General features: G+C 34.5%; 1 protein-coding gene and 1 non-coding gene across 2 annotated transcripts; both read left to right on the top strand.

Annotated features, from left to right (window-relative positions):
• Positions 1–12,446: 12,446 nt before the first annotated feature.
• On the top strand, positions 12,447–21,506 carry LOC100241055 (uncharacterized). The gene is made up of 5 exons (XM_002270703.4): positions 12,447–13,009; positions 15,865–15,963; positions 18,023–18,067; positions 20,353–20,490; positions 20,984–21,506. Exons 1-5 carry the CDS (start codon positions 12,635–12,637, stop codon positions 21,341–21,343), a joined length of 1,017 nt encoding a protein of 338 aa, XP_002270739.1. The 5' UTR covers positions 12,447–12,634; the 3' UTR covers positions 21,344–21,506.
• Positions 21,507–22,383: 877 nt separating this feature from the next.
• TRNAW-CCA (transfer RNA tryptophan (anticodon CCA)) lies at positions 22,384–22,455 on the top strand. The gene has a single exon. It is a non-coding gene; the product is annotated as a tRNA-Trp (tRNA).
• The last annotated feature ends 367 nt before the right edge of the window (positions 22,456–22,822 follow it).

A 22,822-nucleotide genomic window follows, 5' to 3' on the forward strand; every position in this document is an offset into this window, starting at 1 on the left:
CCTTGCTATCTTCTTCCCCAACACACCACGATGCACGATTGGCAGACTACAGCCTCTTAGACTATCAAACCTTCCCACTACTACCATACAACCACGATTTGCTACTTTCCCACCGACAGCGCACCAAAGATGAAAAATTTACACTTCGACAATGGTGGATTTAGGGTTAAGTAAGTTTTTCTTCAATCGATGATATTTTTAAAGGCTTTTGAAAGGGTCACAGGTTTGTTTCAAATTTTCACGGGCTTTCTTTTGTAGAAGAATATCTGATTTCTCTGAAAATTTGATTCTTGTTGTGATGGGTTTCTTTTGCATGGAATCTATTGATTAGTTTGTTTGTTTGATTTTTTTTTTCTTTTTTCGAGTTGATCGAGTTAACTCAGAATATTGATCGAGTTACCCGAGTCCAATCGATTCAAGGTCGAGTCTAGGTATAAATTGTATCTGGTATCGAACTCATTGCGGCCGACATCAAGGTAGATACGACTCAGTTGAGTCGTACCGGACTCAGCCGATTTTTTGAACCCTACTAGAGATAGATAGATAGATAGAGAGAGAGAGAGAGAGAAAACCCTAGAAAAAAAAAGAGTTTCCTCTACAACCCATGCCCACACCCACATTGGTAGAAAGATGAGTGATCAGCACCCAAGATCGTCGCCAATGAAAGAGGAGGGATCCACGAAGGTGTTGTAGTTTATTTTGATGCTTTTGATGTCTGGTGTTCTCTGCATGTGTGTGTTGATGGCGGGTTGTGTCCAAGCCTTTGGCTAGGATTTGGAATTATGATGAAGCTACCCTTCTCAAAAGTTTTGACAATCATAATTTTCCTAATAAAGGAATTTCTAAGCTCTGCATCGTGAATTAGCTTGATGATAGTCTGTCGCTTGTTGCCTCACTTGATGGAAATGTTCAGATTTGGAAAGATTCAACACTATAAGAAACTGGCAACAACAATCATGATATTTGTATGCTACTAGCAAGATATCATCCATCATGGCTTGGGATCTAGATAAAGAGCAACTTGTTTATTTAATTCCTTCATCATCATATTTCAACATGGGCTTTGCTTCTTCCCTGTATTGGTTCTTAACATTTTTACTCTCTTGAGCATAGCCACACGTTAGAACGGTAGAAAGAGTAGTGGGAATTGGCTTTCAGCCTAGGTTGGATGCTGCAAAGCCTATCAAATGGTGTTATTTGATGATCCTCTCTTGAAAAATCATTATTATAGTGAACATTTAGGTGTAAGATACGTAAAATCTTACCTTCTCTTGCTTGGCCATTTGACTGCCTTTCTTCATATTCTGAGTGCATCTGAGGCGGGTGAAATTCAGTTCCTTGATATGAGAAATGGCAATCATGCCTACCTCACAACTGATCCTCATACGAGGGTTCACTTTCTGTTTTGGCTATTCAACGACATACTTCCTTATTGCAAGTGGTTAAGCAAAACAATTCATCAAAGTCTTTAGCCTGGAGGGTTCACAACAACTATGCACCATTAGATTCAACACAACCTCTATGGCCCAGAAGATTGGACCTATGAGTTGCCTCACATTTCATCCATATCAGGTGTTACTTGTTGCTGGTGTTGTAGATGCTCTCGTCTCTATCTATGCTAATGACAACTCTCAAGCGTGATGAATGCATGTTCTTTCATGATTATCTGCTTGATAATAGGTATCTATGGAGGCAGCAAGACATGATTCTCCTAGAATCTCCAATTACAATCGCAACATTTGAGATGGGCACACACGCTACAACACACATGGTGAGAGGGTTTTCTAAGTTGCCTTTTCTTTTATTAAGTAGCAGCCGCATGGACTGCAAGAGGAGTGCATCAAATTTCTTGACAAGAGTCACCATCAAGTTGTGAGAGAAGACCACCAGATTGGCCATTTAAGAATGTCGTGTAAGCTGAATACACGTTCACACGTTCTCACTTCATGATGTGGTCCAACACTTTGACCACGTCCTCCACCATCTCACTTCCACTACGGTTAAGGAGCACGTTCCACCAACTGCTCAACATGGTGGTCAGAGCAACGTGGTTTGATGGAAGCCACTGTTATAAAGTTTTTAGAAAATGGTCCCAAACTCACTCTATTTTTATCTTCAGAAACACCATCTAAAAAAGAGAGATTAGAGTTTGGAAACCAAAGGTTGAACTGATTCCAGCAACTTGATCCGATGGCTGGAGGTAAGTAGACTACAAGTCTTTTACATATTGAATTCATGTTGTAAGTGTTCATTGAATTGTTTATATGCATTATGAACTTCTTTCATTTGGTATCAGAGCAATAAATCTTGCATCTGCTTTGGTATCTCTTTTGCATCAGATTTGCTTAGTTAATGGTTTCTTTTATGGATGTAAGATACAGTTATACAATATGTTTTTGAAAGAAACATCCATACGTTGATCTCTTAAAAACACTCCATAAATTGAAATACCTTGCTTGCTGACCGGAAAAATAATAGATAACAGAACAAATGTTTAGAACCCATTTGGTGGAGTTGGGGTTACACTCCGACGGAAACACCCTTTCCCATTTGTGCTAGCCGTTGATGCTGCCGCGGTCGGCCATGTGGATCTGCCTAGAAAGTATAAGGTTGGTTGTTAATGTTGTAGGCTGCTTGAAAATGCTGCATTAAAATTGATGCTTTCCATGCTGGTGCTATGTCAACAAGCACCATTTTCGGTGTTATTTAAGGCTGTAGTTTTAGCCGTTGAAGGTGCCATTTTCAAGCATTCCAGAAATGCCATTTCCGATGTTGTTTTGGGGCTGCAGTGGTGAGCCACTATAGGCGCTAAATCCGGGCCCCATTCAGGCGCTATTCAAGCGCCGCTGCAGGTGCCATTCCACCATTCCAGCATAGTTTTTGGTGGTGCCGCCCACTACATACAGCACCAGCCTCGCCACCATAGGCCACAAGCCTTCATGATATTTATATTGGCGTGGGAAGCTCGCATAAAGGTGGGAATGGAGGAATCGGGGCTGCACTCCAATGGATGCAACCCGTCCCAATTGTGGCGACGATCACATCGCTATCGGAAAGGATGCAGCCCGTCCCGTTGGCCGTCGCATGCATGGCGTTGTTGGGGATGAAGCAGTCCACGGCTGAAAATTAGGAAGATGGGTTTGTGATATTAAGTTGATGGAGAACCTAGAGAGAGATTGGGTTTCCAATGAAGCCCACTAAAGAAATTGGGCCATGGGAATTAAAATGTAATTGAGCCCATTAGGCTTATTACATGTGCAATGACCCAATAAAATTATTAAAGGTCTTTGTGTATTGGGCCATGGGTTAAATATGATATTTGGGTCGGTTTAGGTTCTAATGGCCCGATTTGAATTATTTTATTGGATTTGAATTAATTGTTTTTTATATGGATTTAGGCACCCTTTCATAATATGAATTCCTTTTAAATTATTCTAAATTATGTGTGATTTTTGTACATGCAAATTAAATTATTTATTTTAATTTATATGCTTGTATGTGTAAAAATGTAGCCTAAATTTGAGTTAGATAAATTAAAAGTTGTAACTTTTAATGCATGCAATTGTTGCCTAAAATTTAGTTAAATACATTAAAATTATATCATATAGTTTTAATGTCTAGTGAATCCATATGATTTTTTAAATAATTGAGGAATAGCCACAACATCCTTCATTATATAAAAATTATATATTAATAAGGATCACATTATGGACATTAATTGTAATTAACTATATAAATATGATGATTTTACCCCACAGGGTTTTCATTATGTTTATATAATTAATTAGGATAAAATATTAAAATTAATTTTTCCTAATTTACCCACAGGAGTTAGGAAGAATTAATTTAATAAGTTTATCATAAAGATTATAGACAAAAAATATCAAACTATATTCATAATAAATTTCATGATTTAATAAAATAGTTTGATAAAGTCTATCATAAAGATAATGAATCTTATTGAATTAAAGATTTAGCCCACATGCAATTTTTAATAAAATTAGATTCAATTTTAAGCATGTTTTACATTGGTAAACCATGAATTTATATTAAAGCCTCAAATTTTTAATAAGCTTGTAATCCTTTTGTGCAGTTTTACCTAGCATATCTGATATTCGTTGTGAGGTTCCCGAATTTAGAGGAGATAACTTTAAGATATGGAAGGAGAGAATTCTTCTTCAATTAGGGTGCATGGACATAGATTATGCTATAAGGAAAGATGAACCGCATAAGATCACTGATACCAGCACACCTGAACAAATTTTATTGTACGAATGCTGGGAGAAATCTAATCGGCTCAACGTGATGTACATAAAGACAAAAATCAGTGCTGGTATACGTGGTTCAATCGAGCAACATGAAAATGTTCGTGAATTGCTAAAGGCTATTGACGAGCAATTCGTCACTTCAGATAAAGCCTTGGCAAGCACCCTAATTATGAAGTCCACATCCTTGAAGCTCACCACTATAAGAGGTGTGCATGAACATATCATGGAGATGAGGGACATTGTGGCTCAATTGAAGAAACTCGAGGTAGAAATGTCTGAATCCTTCTTGGTGCACTTTATCCTTAACACTCTTCCACCTCGGTATGGACCTTTCAAAATCTCTTACAACACACATAAGGATAAGTGGTCTATCAATGAATTGATGACCATGTGTGTTCAAGAGGAAGGAAGGTTAATGATGGAACAAGAAGAAAGTGCCATGCTGGTGACGCAAAGGAAAGGAAAGAAAGGAAAATCTCAAGCCAGTCAGAAAGGGAAGCAACAAATTTCTCCTAAATCTGACATTAAGAAAGACGAAAAGTGTTTTTTCTGTAAAAAGAAAGGACACGTGAAGAAGAAATGTTTGAAATTTCAGAATTGGCTTGAGAAGAAAGGTAACCCTACCTCATTTGTTTGTTATGAATCTAATAAGGTTAATGTAAACACCAACACATAGTGGATTGATTCTGGATCTACAATCCACATTTCAAATTCCTTGCAGGGTATGCAAAACCTAAGGAAGCCAATGACAAGTGAGCAATTCATCTTATCCGGAAACAAGATGGGCTCGCATGTGGAAGCAATAGGGACATGTTATTTAACTTTATATGGTGGTTTTATTTTGGAATTGCAAAGGACCTTTTATGTACCAAGTTTCTCACGAAACTTGATTTCAGTTTCTAGACTTGTACTGTTTGGATATTCCTTTCATTTTTCAGAAACATCTTTCAGTTTGATTTATAAATCTAAATGTGTTAGGAATGGTATCTTGTCTGATGGTCTTTATTGTATATTCTTACAAAATGATACCGCTCATAATTCATTACATGTCCAAACTGGCATTAAGAGATGTGTTGTAAAAGAGGATTCCTCTATATTGTGGCATCGGAGATTAGGTTATATCTCCATAGATAGAATCAAAAGATTGGTGAATGGTGGGGTACTTAGTACTCTAGATTTTACTGACTTTGAGACTTGTGTGGACTGCATTAAGGGTAAGCAGACCAATAAGTCAAAAAGAGGTGCTACTAGGAGTTCCACCATACTAGAGATCATACATACTGATATATGTAGTCTTGACATGGACTCTCATGGTAAAAAATACTTCATCTCTTTCATAGATGATTTCTCACGATACATGTATCTCTACATACTTCATAATAAAAATGAAGCTTTAGATGCCTTTAAAGTCTTTAAGGCAGAAGTAGAGAAACAATATGGTAAACAAATTAAGATTGTGAGATCAGATAGAGGTGGAGAATATTATGTTAGATACTTGGAAGATGGACAATCACCTGGTCCATTTGCGAAGTTTCTTCAAGAGTATGGGATTGTTGCCCAATACACCATGCCTGGTTCTCCAGACCAAAATGGTGTAGCAGAAAGAAGAAATCGAACTTTATTGGACATGGTGAGGAGTATGCTTAGCAGCTCAAAACTTCCTAAATTCTTGTGGACTGAAGCACTTAAGACAGCAGTGTATATATTAAACCGAGTTCCAACCAAGGTTGTCCCAAAGACGCCATTTGAGTTATTGAAAGGTTGGAAACCGAGTTTGCGACATATGCGCGTTTGGAGATGCTCGTCTGAAGTGAGAATTTATAATCCACAAGAGAAGAAACTGGACCCAAGGACTATTAGTGGGTATTTCATTGGATATGCTGAAAAGTCTAAGGAGTACAGATTTTACTGTCCATCTCACAACACTAGGATTGTGGAATCGAGAAATGCTAAATTTCTTGAATATGACTTGGTTAGTGGGAGCGATCAATTTAGAAACATAGTTTCTGATATTGATCATACAGAGTCTCAACCTTCCACTTCAAGTGATAGATTGTTTATTGTTCATAACACCCCTCAAGTACAATCGGGTGTAGAACGAACAATCACTGAAGTTCAATCAGTCGTTGAAGTTCCATAAGCTGTTGACAACATTCCAGTAGATCAAGTTGATCAGGAGTTTCCTGATACTTCTGGACAACAAGTTGAACCTCATACTTCCTCAGAAGATATTGGTGCAACCTTAAGAAGGTCTGCTCGAACTAAGAAGTCAGCAATTCCTAATGATTATGTAGTGTATCTACAGGAATGTGACTACAATATAGGAGCCGAAAATGATCCCGAATCATTTTCACAAGCCATGAGTTGCAAAGAATCAGAATTGTGGTACAATGCCATGAAGGATGAGATGAGTTCCATGAAGTGCAACGATGTTTGGGACCTTGTTGAGTTGCCTAATGGTGTAAAAACCATTGGTTGTAAATGGGTTTTTAAGACAAAGAAAGACTCATTAGGCAACATTGAGAGATACAAGGCCAGACTTGTTGCAAAGGGGTTCACTCAGAAAGAAGGAATTGATTACACGGAAACCTTTTCTCCTGTATCTAAGAAAGATTCCTTGCGCATTATATTGGCATTAGTAGCCCACTTTGATTTAGAATTGCAACAAATGGATGTGAAAACAGCATTTCTTAATGGAGAGCTAGAGGAGGAGGTTTACATGAAACAACCTGAAGGATTCCCCTCTAGTGATGGTGAGCAATTGGTTTGTAAGCTTAAGAAATCCATATACGGTTTGAAGCAAGCATCCCGCCAATGGTATTTAAAATTCCATAACATAATTTCTTCATTCGGTTTTGTTGAAAATGTTATGGATCAATGCATATACCTTAAGGTCAGTGGGAGTAAAGTTTGTTTTCTTGTTTTATACGTGGATGACATCTTACTTGCAACCAACGATAAGGGTTTACTTCATGAGGTGAAACAATTCCTCTCTAAAAATTTCGACATGAAGGATATGGGTGAGGCATCTTATGTCATTGGCATTAAGATCCATAGAGACAGATTTCAAGGTATCTTAGGTTTGTCTCAAAAAACCTATATCAATAAAGTTTTAGAGAGATTTCGGATGAAGAATTGTTCACCTAGTGTTTCTCCTATAGTGAAGGGTGATAGGTTCAATCTGGACCAATGCCCGAAAAACGATCTTGAGAGGGAACAAATGAAGAACATTTCATATACTTTTGTAGTCGGAAGTTTGATGTATGCTCAGGTCTACACAAGGCCTGACATTGCATTTTCTATTGGAATGTTAGGACGATATCAGAGTAACCCAGGTATAGACCACTGGAAAGCTGCAAAGAAAGTGATGAGATATCTTCAAGGAACCAAAGATTACAAGCTTATGTACAGACGAACAAGCAATTTAGAGGTAGTTGGCTACTCAAAGTCAGACTTTGCTGGCTATGTTGATTCACGTAAATCAACATCTGGATACATTTTTATATTGGCCGGTGGAGCTATATCTTGGAGGAGCGTTAAGCAGACCATGCCTGCTACTTCTACTATGGAAGCTGAGTTCATATCTTGTTTTGAGGCTACTTCACATGGTGTATGGCTTAAGAGTTTCATTTCCGGGCTTAGAGTTATGGATTCAATATCTAGGCCATTGAGTATATATTGCGACAATTCAACTGCAGTCTTTATGGCAAAGAACAATAAAAGTGGAAGTCGAAGCAAGCACATCGACATTAAGTATCTAGCCATAAGAGAACGTGTTAAAGAAAAGAAAGTGGTTATTGAGCACATTAGCACTGAATTGATGATCGCTGATCCTTTGACTAAGGGCATGCCACCATTGAAATTCAAGGATCATGTAGTGAACATGGGACTTAGTTCCCTTATGTAGTTTTTATTGTACAAACTCTTATTATGATGTTTTCTCATATTGATGCGCACTTTTTATTTAATTTTGAGAAAATTCAACTTCATTGGACCAAGAATGAACATAGGGTTTATTCATTAAGTAATATTGCCACATAAAGTATAATGTTAAGAAATGAGTACACTGTAATACATGGAAGGTAACACTCGTTAAATAGAGGACTTATCGCCATGATTCATGTATTTGTTACTTAATGGGACAATTGATGGACTAAATTAGGACATTAGGTTAAAGGTGTGGACCAAGTGGGAGAATGTAAGTTGAATACACGTTCACACATTCTCACTTCATGATGTGGTCCAACACTTTGACCACATCCTCCACCATCTCACTTCCGTTGCGGTTAAGGAGCACGTTCCACCAACTGCTCAACATGGTGGCAAGAGCAACGTGGTTTGATGGAAGCCACTGTTATAAAGTTTTTAGAAAATGGTCCCGAACTCACTCTATTTTTATTTTCAAAAACACCATCTAAAAAAAAGAGATTAGAGTTTGGAAACCAAAGGTTGAACCGATTCCAGCAACTTGATCTGATGGCTAGAGGTAAGTAGACTACAAGTCTTTTACAGATTGAATTCATGTTGTAAGTATTCATTGAATTGTTTATATGCATTATGAACTTCTTTCATATCGCACATCAAATTTGCGCAGAACCAAATTTCCTTTTAAAGATTGAGAATGTGGTTTTAGAAGAGAAACATCATCAACATGTATTTTTTGGGGAGAACACAAGCAACAGAATTTTTCGAGTGGAGATTAACACCAATTTTTTTTTTCGAATAAAGGTTGAAGAGATTACATGATCAGATTTCGGTTTGGTGAAAGACACCATCAGAATCTTGGTTTGAGGACACAACCAGATTTCGGTTTGGAGGAAGGACACTTGAGACCATCATTTTCCACTCTACACAGGACACATAACCATGGTTTTGGAAAAATCACCCATATAACACTATCTCAAATAAAAATGACCAGCAGACATTCTTTTAACAAGGAATCATGCTTGGGACGCCTTTCGGAAGCAGATTATTACCAGATTTTTGAACAGGGTTGCATCCATTAGGATTCCGGATAGCACCATGCATAGACTTACATGCTGAGTGGGATTATTAAAGGGCAATGCACCATGGAAAAGATGGATGGCATGCATCAAGAGGAGTAGAAGACACCATGTAGTGGCATCCTTTTCTTCATTAAAAATCCTTCTACAACACGCACCAAATAGGATCTCTCCGTAGGTCACACCAAAAAAGTATACCCACCACACATATAAGCATGCACACGGCTGCATAAGGTAAGTCTTAAAACCATTTTTTTTATCTTTTATTCATCATGTTCAGTTGGCACATCTACTAGAATTTTGATTTTTTTAGTTTGATGGGATTTGGGTTATCATATTCATGTTTTAGATTCATTAATTTTAGTTTCTTTCCATGGTATTTGGTTTGTGTTTCTAGGACGTTATTCGATTACTTTAGTTGTTAATTCATATTAATATTTTTATGTTCTCAATATTTTTTATTATTATTTTTAATTCTAATTCATGATTCATTATTAAGGTTATATGTTTTATTACTATGTTTATCTTTCAAATAATCGTTAATTTTGGTTTTGGATTGATGTTAAATTAGTTTATGTGGTTTTCATAATTTTTAGTTAATAAATTAATTAATCGTAAGTAGTATGCTCATATCTAAAGCTCGTTAATTTTTTAAGTTTTGGATGATATTATATTAATTCATATGTTCTTCGAATTCCAATTGTTTAATTTAATAGATTCCATGTTATTTTGTCCTTTTTTTAAAAAAAAATTGTTAGTTTTTAGTTGTGGTTTTATTTTATTAGCTTATTGTGATTTTCAAATAATCTTATTTTCATTTCCATTCTCAAAATAATTTTCCAAAATTCCATTCTCAATAATTTTCCAAATTCCAATTTTTTAAATTTAATTTTCTGAAATTTCATTCTCAAATAAATTTTCAAAATTCCAAATTTAATTTTTTAAGTTTCCATTTCCAAAATTTCCAAAATTCCAAACTTAATTTTTTAAGATTCTATTTCCAAAATTTCCAAATTTAATTTTTTAAGATTCTATTTCCAAAATTTCCAAAACTCCAAACTTATTTTTTTAAGATTCCATTTCCAAAAATTTCCAAAATTCCAAATTTAATTTTTAAGATACCATTTTCAAAATTTCCAAAATTCTAAATTTATTTTTTTAAGATTCCATTTCCAAAATTCCAAATCTAATTTTTAAGATTTCGTTTCCAAAATTTCCAAAATTTCAAATTTAATTTTCAAAACTCTCATTTTCAAAAATTTTTAAATATCAAATTGAATAAATTTTCATAATTCCAAAATAATGGAATTTATGATAATAAATTCATAACAAAATAAATAGCGTTTTGGTGGGGGCCCAACATTTATAACATTTCTTTAAAAAATAATTCAAGTAAATTGTTTGGTTTTGATTAATTTTGTGCTAGATGTTTTATACTTATCATTGTACACTAACCTTGTTTTCATGACAACACTTTATTATATTCTACCACAGTATGCTCTCACTCTCACTTGTTTATTATTTTGTTATCATGACTTATTTTTGAACTATGATCATTTTTAGTATCATTGATCTCCTCGTTAACTGTCATGTTTGTTTCACCTTATTTAGTAGAGACCCATTTTTTAGGAACTTAGAAGAGTGTTACAGTGTTTACTGTACCTTCCTAATAAGTAATATGATCCATGAACCTAGACTCAGGTTTTTCATAGACAACTTTTTCAACTAAATCGGGAGTCATTTTAGGGGTTTTATTCTTACTTGTTTTCCCTTTTAAAAATAAATAGAAGTAAGTGACGACTCCAAGTATTTTCTAAAAATCATATTTTTCACCAAATAAATGAAAAACGAGTCTCGCCAATTGAGTGGGAATGCATCATTAAAAATACAGGGTCCACGAATACAACTTTTATTAAATTTAGAATTATGTGAGTTTGACTAATTTAGGAATGTTTCAATATAAATAGTATAAGGTTGTATAAAATTAAAAATATTAATCTCATTATAGTGAAATAATGTAAAATGTAAGAATGTTTTTTAAAATAATTAAAAATATAAAATATAATTTAAAATATTTTATATGATACTTGACATAAAAACAAATTACATTTAAGTTTTAAAACAGATTTTTCTATTTAGAAATAATTCAAATAAATTTGACAATTGTTTTCAAAAATAATATAAACAATTTTAGTCTTAATATTAAAAATCATTAAAATATTTATTTTTTGCATGGAATAATATAATAAGTAGAAGTAATTATTTACAACATATTTGATTTTTTTTAAATAACAATAAGTGTAATTATTGACATTTTAATGAAATTTTAGTTAAATAAAATTTTGTATGAATATTCTTATATATATATATATATATATAAAATACCAATAAATCATATTAAAAACACAAATGAATGAAAGTATGGTTTTAGATATTTATTCAAATATTCTTTTAAAAAAATTATTTTACCTCTAAACTTTACTTCTCATTATCTCAAGTTTTGGATCGAACTAATCCATTGACATAAATAATTCATGGGCAAAAATCAACTTATTTGAGTCTCGATGGATTGACAGGGCGAATCGTCAGTTTTTAGATATGAGACATTCATCCTAGTCACTATAGATGCATTTGCTCAATTGACATGTTAGAATAAATCAATGTTGGACTTATTAGATCCTTAGTAATTCACGCTAAGTTTGGTTATTGGGAATCTCTAAAAAGCTCATTTTATAAAATTTATGAGAAATAAAAAAGAAAATTACCGATACTTTATTTATCACCAAGTAGAGATTATAGTAGTAGAGATGAATACTATAAGATGGTGGAAGAAAATTCTTTGGCATTAAATCAAAGTATTCAAGAACAGGTTGTTTAATCTTGATACCATAAAATATTCTTGACTATTGTGTGGGAATAGGTTCATCTTTGAAATATTTTTCATGTCCAACATTTTTCTATTAAGCTTTCCTCACTCTCAATCAACTTTTAATGAGTTTCGGTTTGAAAAGTTTTATCAAATAAGACTTAAATATAACACATTAGCTTTTTTAAATTGGGTATTTTTTTTTCTAAATTAGTTTTATTTCACCTTTATAATAAAATATTTCTTAAAAATAAATAGGAAAATAAAAAATTTAGTTCAAAAATAAATAAATGGGTGGAGTTATGACGAGAATCCGACCCGGATTTTGGTATAAACGTGTATGAGTCGGATCTATTCTTGAGACACTTGTCCATGATTCGCCATGAAGACTCCAGACAGCCTCTGTTTTCATCCATCTCAAATTCCCAAAAACAAGAAGAAGACGCCGAATTAAGAGAATTGGTTTCTTGGTTTTACGATTTAGGTCTCAAATTCAAATGGGTCGGAGGCAAACCGACTCAGAACTGGGCCGTTGTGCGCTTCTGGCCCTCCTCTTCCTGGGTGCAACCTCCTGTTGCGTGGTCTACACTTTACTCTCTGCAGGCCTCAGACGCACTCCCATTTCTTCTGTTTTAGACTCCATTGAGAGTGGTGATGTTTTGGGGAGAGAAGAGGCGCAGTGCTGCAGAGGGATTGAGCATTTGGAGCTCTGGGGTGATGCTGTGAAATGGGGTGCTGATTTCAAGGTCAATTCTTCAGAGGAATGTTGTAGGGCTTGCAAGGCAATGTGCAGTGGCGTGGATGGGCCGTGTTTGTGTGATTCTTGGGTGTTTTGCGGGAATAGAGAGGCTTGTGGGGCCAAGTTTGGTGAGGTATGTTGCCCTTTTTTGGCTTTGGTGTCATTTTCTGTTTGTTTGGTGAAATTTATTAGTTGATCAATCATGACTGTGGATTTTCTCCTTTAAATTTTTGTGGGGATGGTTGACTGTTTGGTTGGAAATTTGAAAAACTGAATTGGGTTCTATATAAGAAAATCAATGCAGAAAAAATGTTGAACAAAACTATGGAAAAGCTACAAGTCAATGTAGTGAGTAATGAAATTCAGTCTGTTATTTGATCAATCCCTGTTGTAGGTTGTTTTTTGAAAAAAATAATTTTTATTTAAATTTGTTGTTCAGTTAATTGCACTTGGTTGGAAAGTGTGGAGAGCTGAATTGGTTTCTGTATAAGAAAATTAATAAACAATATAATTAAGCTAGAAATCAATGTAACGAGTAATGAAGTTCAATTTTTTTGTGAAAACTATTAAAATTTGCAGTGCAATATGGTCAGTATTGATCAGTTTTGGCAAAATGAGGGATATATTGGAAATATTAGTTTGCAAACAAACAAAGAGGATGTTGTAGTAAAGGAGTTATTGGATAAAATATTAAATATTTAAATATTTTATTGGAAAGGGAATGAGTTTTTGGGGAATTTAGGTCTTTCTTATTAATTGTTAAGATGCCCAATCTACTAACCGAGCAGACATCAGTGATACCATTACAATTTTGGATTTTCGGGTCACAACATGTTGTAGCCATTAATCTTTACTTTCATTTTATAAAACGTTATGAAATTTTAGCCATAGTAGTTCTACTTGTACATGCAGACGCTCAACTCAACATTTTGTAGCCATTAATCTTTACTTTCATTTTACAAAGTTGTTTGATCCTGTTTCTCTGTTCTATTTTGTTCAGGACTGATATTTTTGTTACTTTTTCTATTTTTCTATTTTTTTTTTCCTCATAGTTTGCGGTGTCATGTTCTTCTCATTGTATTTACAAGCGTTCTACATGGCCTTCCCTTTGTCCTCGTAGTTCCATTAGTGTTTTAACCTAAATCTTGTAGTGGTGTAGTCACTGATCTTTATTTTGCGTGACTGTATTATCTCAAGTTAATGTCTCTTACTTCCTCTACTAATCCTAAGCCTAAAATCTCATGCATAATTTACATTTTAATAAGGCCTTATCTTGATTCATCTTCAGCCATCTCCATGTCCTCATCAAAAATCTCACTAACATTTTATGAACATTTTTTTTCTTATTGTTCCATATTTTGCTGATCTTGCTGCTATTTAATGTAATTTGCACTTTGCGCTTGATTTGATTGGTATACATTGGTCACACCAAACTGCAGAGAAACTCCCTCGTCATCCATCTCATCCTAAAGTCTCTCACAGTCTCTCATAGTGAGTGGTTGAATTTAATCTTCTTTTTTTTTTTTTCTGTTCTATAAAAAAAGACAACTATTTTATTTCAATTAATAAGAAAGAAGTGAGAAGGATAAAATCTTTCTGCTATGTACACAATTTGACCAAAAAGAAGAAAACCTTCCAAGAAAAAACCAAAACAATCTGCAGATGTGAAAGAGATTGCTAAAAGAACTGCTAAGAATAGCTTAGGAAGGCAAAAAATCTCCGCAAAAGATACTAAAATTTTTACTTCTTGTTTGACTAAAAGATTTACCACTTGATTAGATAAGTGAGGAACCCAAGAAAAGGAGCATCCCAACTATGTCATAATATTGAAAAAAAAAAAAAAAAATTTGGGAAAACCACTCATCCACACTTCACAGTTCCCTTTCCTTCTTGGTCAACCATGAAATAATAGTAGTGGAATCTCCCTCCACTACAAGGTTGTAAAGACCCAAAATTTTGGCTTTCATTGGCCCCTCTAGAAGAATAAAACCCTTACCTCCAGGTTTGGAGAAGGCTTCTAGCAACTGCATCATGATGACACCTAAGCACTACACAAATCCTTAGCTGTTTTGGGTCCAAAAGAGCATTTATCAAAATTCAACTTGACAACAACAAGAATTTCCTAAGCCATCCTTTTGTATACCTTGCATATGAGGTTCCAACCAAACAAAAGAAGGCTCAAAGGACAAAGGCTTGGCTAGACAAAGCTGTCAAACCACTAAAATTATTGCCAAAGCATTTTATCCTGTTCCCGTACCATCAGCTAATCCCATATAGTAGAGAAGGTCCATAGTGCTTTTCTTGTAAATATCTAGTTGAATCATATATAATGATCATGACATATGGGAGCTTAATATTGATTTTTGATCTAGACCTAAGAATGGGTGAACCTTTTTTTTTTTTGATAGGCAAGAATGGGCGAACTTAAATGTCATACTTGTATGAATCAACCTAAATGTTTACATAAAAGCATTAGTTAAATGGTGGAGTTGGTGACACATGGCCGACATGGAGTTCGTGGTGTAAGAATAACAATTCTCACACAACACTTTTAATATGATTCCTCATCACTATGAATTGTTACAATAGGTGAAACATTTTTGTTTTAATGAGGTAAATTTTTGTCCCCATTGGGACTTGAACCTGGAACCTCCCACAAACCCTCCCCATCCATTTACCACTTGAGTCAGGCCTCAAGCGCTACACTAGGTGAAACATTACTCCCATGGAAGCATGAAGACGATTACATGGTGTTTGGTCTGTGGTGGGAGGGGGGAGGACATGGGTGGGTTACAACTCTCATGGATACATTGATCAATTTGGGTTGGTAACTTTCAGAAGTTTTGAAAGAGAGGAAGTGTAATCAAGTTAGGTCCTCCATTTAATATCAGAAATTTGTATAATATCATGGATATCTATGTTTTGTATGCATTTAGACATGCATTTTTAATGATTCTGAGATTCTTACCTTGTTATTCCTGCTTTTAGTGTTGGCTGAAGAAACAGAAGTATTCCTTCTACCCTGATCGGCGGGACTCGGGAGAGCATGTTATGTGGACTTCTGGGCTTATCTTTGGGAAAGGAGAGGTATATCATTTTCTGACTATATTGAGTTTCCATAGGGATAATCAAGACATGGTATAATAGGTGTGCAGTTGTCACAGTTTTGCTTCCCACCCTCATAGTTTATCTGTTAAAATAGCACCCGAGCATGTAAAATATTCTTCTACTTGCTGGTAAGTATCTGTTTCTTGCCTGAAATCATTGAAATTGTTCAAAAAGGAATTTTGTATTATTGCTTTAGTTTTTGCTACAAAAGAACTCTCTTCTACTTTCTGAGCTGCTGCAAGTCAGAATCGTTTTCTGTAATTGCAATATTATAGAGAGTGGTTAGTGTAGCTTTGGATTTGCTGGAAAAATTTTGCACTAAGACCTATTGCAGTGATTTGGTTAAGGGCACTGCATGTAGTAGAGAAACTGTAAGACAGAAATTTTGTCTTTTCTTTAGTAAACTGGCACAAACTGCACCTAAGCTCTGCTTTTGCATGGTGACTTGTTCAAAGCAAACCCATTGATTCAAAATTTGGATGTTTACCTTGTGTACTTTTAAAAAATTCCTTATACCAAAGTTTATTTTATTCCAAATAAATGAAATGTAGAAATTTCTTTCAGTCATTTAAGACCTTTTCACTATTTGAATGAACTCCATCTTCTCTCACAATAAATTAGGACACTGAGGAAGTAACTCACTTGGTTTCTTGATTTACAAGGAAAAGGTTATGAACTGGCATCGCCTTTAGCGAAAATAGGGGGGAAAACAATATTATATGATCAGTAAATATTTAAAAAAAAATTATACTGAATTAAGTTTCCTGATTTGACTTAATTACATTAAAAGAAATATTTACATGTAAAACAACAGGCATGCCAAAGAAGATGTTCACCAAATAAAATTAAAATCTAAAATCAAAGTCAAATTATTGTAACTGATCAATGAAAAGCCTACTTAGAGTCACTAATCTTTGTCAATCATTTATTTATTTGGTTTTGCTTGGCATATAGGTGTATATTCACTATTCAACTACATATCCTCAAGGCTCAATATAAAGCTAATTGTTAACCTAACGGATCAATAAAGAACGTCACCTTCCAATTCAAGCAGCAATCCTCATTTCAAGAACTTGAAAAAGATAATAACATTTTGCATTAGAAATTAATTTATTGAAAATTGTTTCTGGCTAGGAAAAACAAAGATTATTCTTGGGCTTCAGTGATACAGTCCTGATTTGCCTATCCACACGCAATCTAGATTTTGACCATGACATTTGTTGCAAGATTCATCTCTAGAACTTTAGAGAAAATTTTGTTGTGTAAAAATGTTTTTGCTTAGGTACGCCATATTTTTTACTTGATTGTATGAAAAAAATTTAGGTGTGTCTAGTTAAAAGTGAAAAAGACAAAATTGTTTTTAGCCTATAAAGATAACAGAACAGAAATAAATTGGAGAAAAATAAGAAAATCTAGGTTGAGTCATAGAACTCTTGTTGTACACTGAATATGTTTTGAGGGTTTTGGGTCTCTTTAGCTTTCTCTTTTCTTTATGAAGGAATTTTCATCCTTCTACTTCTTTATTTGTTGTTCATCGATAAATTTCTTCATCTCCTATAAAATCGTTTGACTAAACCTCTCCTATTGTCTTTTTCTCCTGTTTAATATGCTGCAGAAAGATTTTGATTTTTTTGTTCCCCTTTTATTCTATCAAATACATGAGAGAAACAATTGAGGAGAAATGAGGAAATTCAAGAAGCAAAGAAGTGCGAAGAAAAATAATCTATTTTAAATTGCTAAGTTATGGAAAGTAGGGATCTATTCTTATGAGGCAAAAAGCAATTCCATGTCATATGGGTATCATAAATATGGTTCTGTAAGGAAAACAGAAAAATTCAACAGATCAGGGATGAGCTTTTGGTGCAAAGGGAGGGCCATGTCACTGTCCTTCCAATGATTATGATGGAAGGAAGATTCCTCGTACTGTGTCAATCTCAATACTAGTGTTGTGCAATGAAACATGCTTGCCTTTTCTCTTTCTGATGCAAAAACTACTGAATTTCGGAAATTCATAATTTCTTTCCTATTTTTGCTGTAGGGTATTGTTGGTTTGCAAACAGAATATGGAGTTCTTCATATAGAAGTATGTTCTTTCCCTACAGGTTCAAATGCCTAACATTCTATACACTGATGCCATTACTTTAATCATGTTTTCTTTTGATATTTGATTTGTACCTTGGGAAGATAAGACAGGGATCACTTCGTGGTAGGTTTGGGCCCAAACTGAAACCATCCCAACTAAAGCCGCCCTATACCAACTTGGGTTTTTAAGAATATGTGGTCAGGGTATGTGAAATGTCAATAACTGTTGCAAATCCATTTAATTTTTATGAATCCCAACTTCGTTGTTTTCCTTGTCATCTTAGCAAGAAATGAGGCATTTAGAAAAAAATATAAATTCTTTCTGATAGGCTAACAGAGAATATGCATTGACAAGGGCCAATCAAAAAGAGGCCTCACTTCTACTACCCTGGGAGTATACAAAGGGTGCCAAAAAGCTATAAGAAAACAAAAAACAAAAAAACAAAAATTATGAGACTGTATAATCAATGAAGTGACACAAAGGAGGACTCATCATCAACAACATCTGAATAACCTCCACATAAAAAAAAATAGGGAGCCAATAACCGTATCTTTCAAAGGTGGAATCGATTGCCCTTACCCTTCTAAAGGTCATATGTTTCCTCTTTTGCCAAATAGTCTAAAGCAAACAGAGAGGGATCACACTCCAAACCTTACTGAAATTTATGTTCTTGATCCTTCAAACTACCTAGGGGGATTGAATAGGTTGTCCAAAAGTTTAAGTACAATTTTGACTTTGACTAATTCTTTTAGTTCCTATTTATCCAAGATTGGTTTTGGTTGCTTTAGGAGTGTATAATAGTAGAAGAATCAATTAACACAATGAGACACAAAATATATGTGGAAATCACCATAGATTTCTTCGTCTGTATAAAACCAAAGGTTTCAATTGACTGCAAGTAAATTCATTGAATATGTAAAAGAAAGCACAAAAATTTACCTGACCTACACACAACCTTCTCCCAAGGGAGACTTATCTGGCTAGCACTTACTCTGTGCTTTCATGTTTTTAACACAGCTCCACATGCTCCTTCAAACCGTCTGTGATCAACCCACCAAATGCCTTTCTATAGAAAGGACTTCCAAGGCACGCACAAACAAAGAGTGCTCGTTTGGACACTTAGGTGCCCAGGGTACTTGAGCAATCATTTTTGGAGCTTCATGCGTTCTCCCCCCTTTTTTCAATACTTGAGCTTCTCTACACCCCTTTTCTTGCTCTTGGTGCAAGTTCGTACTGCCATTAGCCTATGATCATGTCCAAACTGTATGCTTACTTCCCTTACTACTTTGAAGATCTTCTATCAAATAGCTTGTTAGGCAAAAAGTTGCTTGGAATTGCGCAACATTGAACTAGTGCATATTTGGTGCAAAATTGTCAACCTAAACTAGCTAATCTAGCACAAGAACACTTTTATTTCCCACAAAACTCCCATTCCACCCTAATTGCCATATACTTTCAGCTTAGCCATAATGGAGGAGAATAAGGTTGGCTGACTCCTTGTTGCTTCTACACAAACAACACCAGTTAGGTAAGAGGCATTTCTCTTCTTCTTATCTGGTCCACCATTAATATTTTCTCCCAAATGGCCTTCTAAGCAAAGAAACATACTTTTGTGGCACCCCCCAAGCTCCAAACTTCTTTTGCTGGAAAGGAAACTGCAGAGGGAGCTTCCAAAAACTTAAAAAAGACTTGACCAAGAAAATCCATCCTTTGAATCTTTCCATACCATCCTATCCTTGCAATCACACCTCCACTTTTTGAATTTGATGTAGAGAAGTCTCCACAATAGGTAACTCCTTATGATGGGAATTACTTGAAAACCAAGGATTCCAAAAATCACCATCTCCCACCACCTCCCCAACATTACCAATTCAGTCATCTTTTGACCTTGCAATAGAAAATAACTTAGGAAAAGAATCCTTTAGAACAACTTCACCTCACCACAAATTGTGCCAAAATCTCACTCTTCTTCTATTACCTACCTCAAAGCAAGTTCTTTCTTCAAACACCTCCTATCCTTTTCTAATTGCTTTTACCCAACTCCCTACTCTTTCCTTTGCTCACTAGAACTCCATCCTCCCTCCTCTTCATATTACCCAACATGGCCTGTCTCCAAAACTTTTCCTCATTGTTTTAGAACCAGGGCCCAACTCTAGTGTCTTTTCCCCATGAGCCCCAAGTAAAGCACATGCTTCCTGGTCATCATTAAAGTTACTTCCATATATTTCATGGTTCACAAAATGATTATTGCCCCTAAATTTTACAGTGATCTTTGATTTGTGCAGCTCTTCCCAGATTGTGCCCCTCATTCTGTTGCCTACATTCTTGAGTTGCTGCGATTGCGTCATTGTGTGGGTTGCCAACTTTATCGCGCAGAAAGCCGGGGGACCTCCTGGGATTCACAGGGAAATCACATAAAAAGTGTGAGATTATCATGATATTTTCCATTATGCCTTATTTTTTGAGCAGACTAATGCAGAATGGCTGTTAATGTAGTTTCTAGGTTTATCCTTTTGTTTTGTTTATGCTAAATTTTAGTTTTCCTGTGACTATTCGGAATGGCTTAAGCTAAAAGGATGTCTAATGCAAAGCTTAAAACAGGCATGAAAATAGGCCTCCTATATATATATATATATATATATATATATATATATATATATATATATATATATGCGCTGAGCTAAGTTTCTCAAATGAGGAAGTGTTTATTCAAATCTATTCTGAGATAGTTAATGGCTTGAGCTGTTTGGTTTGCAAGTAATATCTTTCCCAGATTTTAAATTCCTAACTCCAATATTCCAACTATATATGGATCCAAACTGAATGTCAACCATTCTTTGTTGGTATGTTTATGAAATAATGTTACTAGGTTCTCACAGTTTTCTAACTTGAACACCTTCTTATTCTTCTATTTAGGCTCCATTTGGCCCTCCTTTTGCGCTGATTCAAGGAACACTTGCAGCGCATGGGACTATGTTTAAAGAAATCCCAACAGAAGAATGCCCCCAGATAAGAAGAGGATCAGTTGCATGGGTTGGTTCAGGCCCTGAATTCTTCATCAGCCTAGCAAACCACAATGAGTGGAGTCAAACATACACTGTGTTTGGTTCTCTTCTTCCAGAAGATCTGGAAATCGCTGAGAAAATCGCACAGCTTCCCACCAAACTGGAGGTATGGAGTAACATTGATGTCTCTGTACTGGATGAACCAATTCGTCTGCGCTTCATCCGAGTCCCATTCCCTCACAAACAGAACACAGAGTCTAGTCAATCTTAGTTTACAGTCACTTTCTCATCAATCTCTTTTGTAATTCAAACTTTTTAACATTAATTCATCTTTTTCAAGTCGTTTGTTGATCATATTGAGTCAATATGAATGGTTTTTAAATAAAGAAGGCATAAGTGAAAAATATAGAATGAATATGAAGTCAGGTTCAAAATGCTGTTGGTGTAATGATAATCATGAAGGTGTTTGATCTTTGGCTGTACCATTTTATGATGCAGCAGATGCATCCATACATTCTATTCTTCTTATGGGCTCTGAGACCCAATTTACAGTATGATCCTAAAACATTTCCTAATACTTGAAAACATTTTTTTATTTTTAGAAGTAATAACATATTTATGTTTTTAGGGTGGGTCAACCACATTCACAAGAATATTTGCAAGGTCATTATCTGCATTGGAGTGAGTTGAATGGTTAGGGTGCCTCAAAACATGGTAGCCCCATGTGCCCAAGTGCCCACATATGACTTGGACAGAGGCTAAGGTTCCTGATCCCTGAGTTAAAATATTTGACTGTATAACAAAATATTTTGAGATAAAGAGGATAAGCCAAAGATGAGATGTCTTTGTAGAGAAAGTAATCAAACAAATTTGTCATGACATGTCATGTGTAAATTTGTTTTTGTTGCTTTACACTCCACTTGCAATGTGTATTAGTTGGATTCATTTATTTGTATCTTATTTGGTTTTTATTAATATGAATATTGTTTCGTTTGTTTGTATTATTATCCAACAATTTGGATTCTATTACACATGTATTAATGATCGATATCACGGGTGTTAATTCATGTCGATAGGTCATATTCATATCATATCAAAGTTCAAACACTCGACTAAATAAGTGAATCTAAATATATAAATCATAATTATTATTTAATAATCAAATTAAGATATGTTTATAATTTAATTTTGATTTATTTATTTAAAATTAAATTTTAAAATGAGTTAAATATATTAAAATTATAATATTATTAAATAACTAACTTTGTTGTAAATTGATTAGAATAATTTTGATGTGATGAGTATACAAAGGGATCCGTGGCGCAATGGTAGCGCGTCTGACTCCAGATCAGAAGGTTGCGTGTTCGATTCACGTCGGGTTCAATCCCCACTATCCCAACCCTTCTTTTCTCAACTTCCAATTTATTTAATTATGCTATTTTGGATTGAATAGGTTTATTAAACACGTCATGTCCAAGTTGTTGGGACTTGGGGTTGAAACCTTCCATTTGAAAAAGGAAAAGATTAATTTAAAAATTTTTTGAATATAAATAAAATATATTTTATTTCATTATATTTATGAATTTTTATTTAAAAATCAAAATACCATGCAAGTAAAAATTTTGATTAAATAGAAAATTGCTTTAATTATTTTCAAAGGCGTTTTTTTATTTTTTATTTTATTTTCTTTTTTTCAATTTATAAAAATATAAAAATAAGAATATTTTAATCATTATTTTTATAAAAATAT

Source organism: Vitis vinifera, chromosome 15 (genome assembly GCF_030704535.1).
Source record: "Vitis vinifera cultivar Pinot Noir 40024 chromosome 15, ASM3070453v1".
Taxonomy (NCBI): Eukaryota; Viridiplantae; Streptophyta; class Magnoliopsida; order Vitales; family Vitaceae; genus Vitis; species Vitis vinifera.